General features: G+C 39.2%; 1 protein-coding gene across 3 annotated transcripts in view; it reads right to left on the bottom strand.

Moving 5' to 3' along the window:
* Window positions 1-639: 639 nt before the first annotated feature.
* The window catches only part of SDC2 (syndecan 2), a 104,372-nt gene continuing 95,558 nt past the window's right edge, over window positions 640-9,453 (bottom strand). For all 3 annotated transcript variants that reach the window (XM_017657863.3, XM_036995452.2, XM_073229857.1), the window contains 2 exons: window positions 3,837-3,972; window positions 640-3,004 (listed from right to left, as the gene is read on the bottom strand). In XM_017657863.3, coding sequence (XP_017513352.1) covers window positions 2,841-3,004; window positions 3,837-3,972 — 300 coding nt within the window. In that variant the 3' untranslated portion in view covers window positions 640-2,840. The remainder of the gene's footprint in view (window positions 3,005-3,836; window positions 3,973-9,453) is intronic.

Below are 9,453 nucleotides of genomic sequence, written 5' to 3'. Positions count from 1 at the left end.
AAGTTATTATTGTACCTATTCTTGTAGGACCCAGCACCCTTTGTAGGATGTTTTAGTTCTTTAGGACAACCAAAGTGAGTTAATAATGTTCCACTTACTTAGTTTAGTCTCCTGGACCCAATACAAATACACCACATCCTCAACAAGCAAGTACATTTTGCCTTATTTGCAAAAATTAAATGCATTCTCAAAATACCAATTCACTAAACATTTATCCAAACTATCAACTTTTAACATTAATAGATGGCAATTTCTATAATCTTGTTCAATTTCAGTTCAATTTTATTAAGCCAGTCCTAATCCTGAAGTTCAGGCACTATGCACCTCCAGCTAAAACCTTTTAAAAAATGTGAGCTCATCCCACATACCCCTTTAAGCTGAAAATGGGACTATCTGAATATTGCGAGTCTCTCAAACACAAAGCCATGTTTATACAAAGGAAATCATTTACATATGGTTAAGAAAACAGGATATTTTCACATTGGCTTTAATGTTTATATTTTACCAAAATTTTCCTGAACTCAGTATTCATTAGTAACACTTCTTATAGTACTACTTGTTGCATCTTGAAAAGGAAAGTAAAAACTAAGCAGAAAACTTAACAGTTGAAGAAAAGTGGATGTCAGTCATATACAATGATTTTTTTACTTTCAGCATGACAGACTTTATTTTGGCACTTTAACAAATATTTTGCTTTACAGCAGTGACAAAATATTTGCCAGAAACCTTTTCCTGGCGTGGACATTCCAAGATCTGATATATTCTACGTACGACCTGAATCTCCCTGTGCCTTGCACAGGGAGAGGTATATACCCACTACATTCCTAGCCTCTGTAACTGAGGGACATGCCGCATTAAAAGGTGCTCTCATCACTTCCTTTTAATCATTCCAAGGTGGATGGAGTCTGTAAGCGACGGGACAGGAATTTGAAAATTAAGGCCATTAAGAATTTAAGTAAACACTGCTCCAAGTGCTGCTTAAATTAAAAAAAAAGAATCAGTTCTGTGGCAATTTCAGGGAATGTTCTCTAAATGAAGTATTCATACTTTTTGTTACAAGTAAATTATATGTTGGAAAGGTTGTTTTTGCTGCCTTCTTCCTACTTCAATGGCAAGTAATGGTAAACTAGGAGGAACCACACAGTCAGAAGGAAGTACCCAGGCAGGGCACCCTCATATTGCCATATCGTCAGGCTTCAGTGTTTTGCAGCAATTTTGGTCCCAAGCAGTGAGGCCCTCCTTTCAATGCACAGAGCCCCTCTGCTGTGTCCTTCCCTACAGTGTGAACCATGGTACCTCTTTTATTAGCTAGCTCTCCGGTTAAGCTTCAGGAGAGATTTGGGGTACAGTTTCAAAGGTAAATCAATGTATAAGACTAAAGCTTAGATGCCAGCGTCGCAGAAGCCGCCTTCAGTTTTCTGGAAAGTTATTTGCACAAACAGGCATCCATCTCAATACTGCCATCAGCTATGCTATAAAGGTTGCAAACTTCTCAATTCTCTCTCTGGCAGCATTCCATTATCTACACCCAAACACACACAGGATGATACACTCAGATTTCCTCTGGCCAATTCAGAAGAAATCTGGTAATAAACAGCCTCATCGATGAGCTCTTTGGTTTTGATTTATAGACACTATGGAACACTCAAATCAAACCACGTCATCCTTGAGAGCAGACGTCAGCAAAGGGGAGGTGTACATTTGATCGAAAATGTACAAAATCTGTAACAGTGACATTTTCAATATTAGGCCACATGATTTATTCAGTAGTTTTTATGTTCCCAAATTACAATTTATGTCTATTCATAAGACTACAAAAGTTACCATTAGAATTGTCTGTGCTTATAAAATACCAACTTTTTTTAACTGTTACATATACTCATTAATACCAGTCTGCAACAAATTACATAGAATCATAGGCACTTCAAAGGCTTAAAAAGACGTTTACAACTTAAATGCATTTTTAAGAACAAAAACTGACTTTTCCTTAAACCCCTACTCGTACCTTCGAATTGTAAGAAATTAACAAATACAGTGGCCAAAGGAATCTGCAGCAACTTCTCAAAATACTGTTAGCATCTTTGGGTTTGCTGAGGCTTGTCAGTAACTCACATCAAATCCTCCCAAAAGAAGATCTGATGAGACATATATGACTAAACAGTTTGGTGGTAATAATCCAATTTTACACATTAATTTCCTGTGGCAAATCTGCCTGAAGCTACAGGTAACGAAAACCAAAGCACTTGTGAAACAGATAGTCTTGACACTTAAAAATTTATACAAAGTGGAGGTTAAGTTTACATATTTGAAAATCACATCTGCACTCAATTACCAGTATCTGAATTATCTGAAGACAAATTGCACAGTAACAACTACAAAGGCAGAGTTTTGTGTTTTGTATTGAATGGGACAAGGAGGGAGAGTAGAGGAGAGGGGAAAAACAGATAAATTAACAAAGTAAGACCAACTTGGTAAAGTCAATCTGAGACATGCTGACACTAATTAAACAGCTTTCATCTTCGAACCATAGGATAAAAACAATTATTTTGTATTTGTGCATAAACGTTTAAACCAATTCCATGAACATTGACAGTTTTTGTAACATATTTTGCCACTGCTATTCACAGAACACTGCAGATGTTAAGTTTTAATTTTATGTTGTTCTAAAGAAATACATGAAAAGTTTTAAATACAATGGGATTTTATCATTGAAGTCCCAAAATGGCTCTTCAATGAAAAAAAAAAAGAACAACAAAAAACAAAGATCTTCATTAATCTATGCAAAAGCTTTATTTTTTAAAGTTCAGTGATCTCATAAATAGAGACACTAAGTGGAAGTTTCACGCATAGAACTCCTTAGTAGGTGCTTTCTGATAAGCAGCACTGGATGGTTTGCGTTCTCCGAGGTCATAACTTCCTTCATCCTTCTTTCTCATGCGATACACCAAGAGCAGAATAAGGAAAATTGCAAAGAGAAATCCGATAACTCCACCAGCAATGACGGCTGAAACACACCGAAAGAAAGATGACTTTTAGAAGAGATCCAAGGGTTGGAGAAATTAGCTTTGTCAGACCCAATCTATTTACACTTTTATAAAAGGCTTAATTTGAAAACCCCAAAAACATTTAAAGACTGGATTCAATGAGGCAACCGGGTAATTATGCAAATCTGACATTCCTCAAGAAGGAACAATACTTTCTTTGATAGGTATTAATAATATCACCCAAAAGTCTCAGTATGAAAATCTAGCTGTGACTAAAGAATTTAGTCTTTTCAATACTCACATTTCACAGCCTAGTCTTCTAATTGCTTTTTCAATGAAAACACAAAATATGTATAATCGAAATTTAAGTCGATTAAATTTTTTTTAAAAAGCATGCAAATTTCCTTTCTAGTGTTGGCTTTGGGATTATCCTCTCAAGGACTAAGTGTTCTTAAATCTTACAAATCTTCTCCTTTAAAATCAGATGTTAATATTGTCATCAGATAAGTTACAATTAGGGACAACATCCTTAATACCTTGAGCATTATTGGTGTCCACAGCCCTCCCCATAAAGAACTTTAAGTTTATTTTGAAATCAGGATGACTGGGAACAAGACTGATCTGCACACCGTGCCATCCCCCAGTCCAGCTTTTCGGAACCCATTCAAATTTTAACTTTCCTCTTCTTGCCACTCCCGTGCCCCGCTGCATTGTGCAAAGAGAGAGACCCTCAAGACTGCTTTTAGCAGAAAGATGACATTCAGCAAGCTTTGCCTAAACCTCTGAATATCACTGAGAAAAAAAAAGGCCTATTTAAAGACCCTCCCACCTGGCCCCCAGCAGGCTACTCACCTGCCAGGACTTCTGTTCGTTTAAACAGATTGTCTGAGTGCTTTTCAGTATACACATTTGTATCCTCTTCAGCTGGGTCCATTTTCCTTTCTGAGTCAGTGAGGTGAACTTTTTCCTTATCAGTTTCTTCAGGTGACTGATAAAGGGAAAAGGGAAAGATCATAAAGATTTCTTTAAAAAGTAATGTGCTAGAAAGAAGACATAATAGGTAAATATATTCTAAAATCCACCCCCCCTTTCTTCCTTTCTTTTTTTTTTTTAACAAACAATGAGTTTAGGAAATAATTGAAATAATTAGTTTTGTGATACTTATACCATGGGTGAGTCCTACAACAGATGCACATGATTCATGGTTTTGTATAATACCTGTCACATATACAGACAAGATGGATAGTTAGTGAGTTCATGACAATCTCAATGATATGGTTGTTTTTGTTGACATTTCATAAGATCTCTGTTTTCTCACCACATTTCTGACTTCAGGCCACCATGTTCCTCTGGCTGCCCAGCCCACCAGCATTGCCCTGATTCTCCTGCCTCTGTATCACCTTGTTACACAGGGCACTGTGATGACAGCTTCCTGACAGGGCTTCTCCCAGGGCTCTGCCTGCTGTCACTCTGTGGAGTGGCCCCTCAGGCTTACTCTGCCATACTCACCTCTACTCATTCCCTTTTACACCTTCTATGAACCCTGGACTAGAACTTCGGGGGGATTAGGCTCTGCCAGTAGCTCCTGTGTGATCCTGACGAAGTCATACAACTTTTCTGGACTTCACTCTCTTCATCTGTCTAATGAAGGATACTCCAGTTCTTGTGTTTTTCACAATTCTGAAGTGTAAGTCTAAGAAAACAACCTCATCTCAAGTTAGCATTATCCCCATCCACCCAGCAGCCACAGAACACTAAACTGTGACTGTGCCATCAAACAAATGCACCTTCTTTTCTACTTCCATTAATGGTGACAACTATTCTTTAAGGCCCCCAAAGTTATTTTAGCATATTTCAAATTGTATGTTTTGCATGTCACAGTCCTGCCAATTTGCTCTCACCATTCTCTCAAATTAGATGCCTTCCTTGGATTCTCATTTCCACACCTTGCTCAGGTCTTTATCACACGACACCCAACAAGTTCTTGCAGCAATCTCCTAACTGTGTTGTGTTGGGCCATTTCCAGCCTTCCCGCTAGCTCACTGCTTCATCTCTAGTAAGAAACCCTGCAAGGCCATCTCTACTGACACCACTATTCTGCTGACCAAGACCGATTCTCAAAATGTGTGCCTTGGTTCATGCAGTTCTCCTAATTACAATCCAAAATTTTCACTTCTTTCATTGTCCTTTTGTTATTAACAAAGCCCTCTAATGAAGCATTTTACCTCTCTAAAGTCCAAGAACATTTTTATAATCTACCACATCAATGCATAAATCATCTGTTGGCTTTCTAACAGTCAGCACCAATGCTGGCCATCTTGTGAGAATGACCAAAGGTTACAATGAAATCTGAAATTACTTGCCAAGTCAAAAAAAAAAACAGGCTACCACTGGAGATTTTGTTTCAGTTGGTCTGGGGTAGGGAAGCTGACACTGATTTTTGTTATTTAAAACTCTCCAGAACCATGGTGGTTCTATGGTTTGAAAACCACTGGATTAGAGAACGGAACAACTCAGTTCAAATAAGCTGACTATTCTCTATTAGGATGAAGTTCCTACTGGCCAACACAGCTGACAAAAAACATATTCAATTCCACTGGCTTATCACTGTAGGCAATAATCCTTTTTAGCTCTACTGCTCTAAGAATAGCCAACCATCTTCATTAGGTCTCTATAAACCGTGGCCCAGTTAACTGATCCTTTCTGAAGGTCAGGGTTCATCTAAATCCAAGATTCATCCAAAGTGGCAGCCTGCTATTTAGGTCTAGAGGGTTAAATAATATAAAAAGACCTGACCTGGGGTGGAGCCAAGATGGCAACATGAGTAGAGCAGCAGAAATCTCCTCCCAAAACCATATATATTTTTGAAAATTCGACAAATACAACTATCCCTAAAAGTGAGACCAGAAGACACAGGACAACAGCCAGGCTACATCTACACCTGCAAGAACCCAGTGCCTCATGAAGGGGGTAAGATACAAGCCGCGGCCCAGCAGGACCCAAGCGCCCCTCACCCCAGCTCCCAGCAGGAGGAGAGGAGTTGGAGCGGGGAGGGAGAGGGAGCCCAGGACTGCTAAACACCCAGCCCTAGCCATCTGCACTGGGAGCGTAGACACACAGTTCATGGGGTGCTGGATACTAGGGAAACAGGACAGTAAAACCTGCAAGTGGGTCCCCGCAGCTGGCACCCTGGGGACAAAGAAAAGCGGGTGCTTTTTGAAAGACTTAAAGGGACAGGGACCCCACAGCAGGATAGAAACATCCCAGGACACTGAGCCCAGCAGCTGGGAATCCTGGGGAACTCCAGGCGCCCTAACTCCCTGGGCAGCAGCACAGCTCGGAGCACCCTCATGGAGATAAACAGCCTCCTGCCCGTTTCCCCTCCGATGCCGCTCCGCCATAGTGGAGCAGCAGCCTGAGGCAGCAGGGCAGAGCTTCTTTCACAGCAGCCGGGCAAGAATTAGAAACCCCGTTTGTGTGCAGCTTCCCAGCACAAGCCACTAGGGGTCGCTGTTCTCCCAGGAGACAAAGGCCACAAACCAGCAAGAAGGGACATTCTCCCAGTGGACACATGCGCCAGCTTCCGGCAACTACTTCTATCGCCATGAAAAGGCAGAAGAATTTGATACAGACCAGACTAACCCAGATATCCTCCCCTGAGAAGGAATCTGGAGCGACAGACCTAACTATTCTCCCTGAAAAAGAATTCAAAATAAAGGTCATAATCATGCTGATGGAGCTGCAGAGAAATATGCAAGAGCTAAGTAAGGGATGATGTCCAGAAGGAGATTACAGAAATGAAACAATCTCTGGAAGAACTTATAAGCAGAATGGATAAAATTCAAGAGGCCTTGATGGAATAGAAACCAGAGAACAGGAACACATAGAAGCTGATGCAGAGAGAGATAAAAGGATATCCTGGAATGAATCAATATTAAGAGAACTGTGTGACCAATCCAAATGGAACAATATTTGCATTATAGAAGAAAAAGAGAGAGAAAAAGGGAAAGTGTATTTGAAGAAATAATTGCTGAAAACTTCCCCAAACTGGGAGACCATGGAAGTACACAGAACTCCCAAAAGAAGGGACCCAAAGAGGACAACACCAAGACACATAATTATTAAAATGGCAAAGATCAAGAACAAGGACAGTGTTTTAAAGGCAGCTACAGAGAGGAAAAAAGTTACCTACAAAGGAAAACCCATCAGGCTATCATCAGATTTTGCAACAGAAACCTTACAAGGCAGAAGAGAATGGCCTGATATATTTAATGCAATGAAACAGAAGGGCCTTGAACCAAGAATACTGTATCCAGCATGATTATCATTTAAATATGAAGGAGGGATTAAACAATTTCCAGACAAGCAAAAGTTGAGGGAATTTGCCTCCCACAAACCAACGCTACAGGGTATTTTAGAGGGACTGCTCTAGATGGGAGCACTCCTAAGGCTAAACAGATGTCACCAGAGAAAAAATATCAGCAAAGAAAGCAGACCAACCAAATACTAACCAAAGGCAAAGAATAAAATCAACTACCCACAAAAGCAGTTAAAGGAAAGACAAAAGAGCACAGAATAAAACACCCAATATATAAAGAATGGAGGAGGAGGAATAAGAAGGGAGAGAAATAAAGAATCACCAGACAGTGTCTATAATAGCTCAGTAAGCAAGTTAAGTTAGGCAGTAATATACTAAAGAAGCTAACCTTGAACCTTTGGTAACCACAAATCTAAAGCCTGCAATGGCAATAAGTACATATCTTTCAATAATCACCCTAAATGTAAATGGACTGAATGCACCATTCAAAAAACACAGAGTAATAGAATGGATAAAAAAGCAAGACCCATCTATATGCTGCTTACAGGAGACCCACCTCAAACCCCAAAACATGCACAGACTAAAAGTCAAGGGATGGAAAAAGGTATTCCATGCAAACAACAGGGAGAAAAAAGCAGATGTTGCAGTACTAGTATCAGACAAAATAGACTTCAAAACAAAGAAAGTAACAGGAGATAAAGAAGGACATTACATAATGATAAAGGGCTCGGTCCAACAAGAAGATATAACCATTATAAACTTATATGCACCCAACACAGGAGCACCAGCATATGTGAAACAAGTACTAACAGAACTAAAGGAGGAAATAGAATGCAATGCATTCATTTTAGGAAACTTCAACACACTACTCACCCAAAGGACAGGTCCACCAGACAGAAAATAAATAAGGACACAGATGCACTGAACACCACACTGGAACAGATGGACCTAATAGACATCTATAGAACACTGCATCCAAAAGCAACAGGATACACATTCTTCCCAAGTGCACGTGGAACATTCTCCAGAATAGACCACATACTAGGCCACAAAAAGAGCCTCAGTAAATTCAAAAAGGTTGAAATCCTACAAACCAACATTTCAGACCACAAAGGTATAAAACTAGAAATAAATTGTGCAAAGAAAGCAAAAAGGCTCACAAACAAATGGAGGCTTAACAACTTGTTCCTAAATAATCAATGGATCAATGACCAAATTAAAATGGAGATAAAGCAATATATGGAAACAAATGACAACAACACAAAGCCCAACTTCTGTGGGACACAGTGAAAGCAGTCTTAAGAGGAAAGTATATAGCAATCCAGGCATATTTAAAGAAGGAAGAACAATCCCAATAGCCTAACATCACAATTATCGAAATTGGAGAAAGAACAAATGAGGCCTAAAATCAGAAGAAGGAGGGAGATAATAAAGATCAGAGAAGAAATAAATAAAATTGAGAAGAATAAAACAATAGAAAAAATCAATAAAACCAAGAGGTGGTTCTTTGAGAAAATAAACAAAATAGATAAGCCCATAGCCAGACTTATTAAGAGAAAAAGAGAATCAACACACACCAACAGAATCAGAAACGAGAAAGGAAAAATCACAACGGACCCCATAGAAATACAAAGAATTATTAGAGAATACTATGAAAACCTATATGCTAACAAGCTGGAAAACCTAGAAGAAATGGACAACTTCTCAGAAAAATACAACCTTCCAAGACTGACCAAGGAAGAAACACAAAACCTAACAAACCAATTACCAGCAAAGAAAGAAATTGAAGCGGTAATCAAAAAACTACCCAGGACCAAAACCCAAGGGCCAGATGGATTTACTCAGAATTTTATCAGACATACAGAGAAGACATAATACCCATTTCTCCTTAAAGTTTTCCAAAAAATAGAAGAGGAGGGAATACTCCTAAACTCATTCTATAAAGCCAACATCACCCTAATACCAAAACCAGGCAAAGACCCCACCAAAAAAGAAAATTGCAGACCAATATCCCCGATGAATGTAGATGCAAAAATACTCAACAAAATATTAGCAAACCGAATTCAAAAATACATCAAAAGGATCATACACCATGACCAAGTGGGATTCGTCCCAGGGATGCAAAGATGGTATGACATTTGAAAATCCATC

Source organism: Manis javanica, chromosome 2 (assembly GCF_040802235.1).
Source record: "Manis javanica isolate MJ-LG chromosome 2, MJ_LKY, whole genome shotgun sequence".
In the NCBI taxonomy this organism is placed as follows: Eukaryota; Metazoa; Chordata; class Mammalia; order Pholidota; family Manidae; genus Manis; species Manis javanica.
This window is presented reverse-complemented; position numbering and strand designations above follow the sequence as displayed.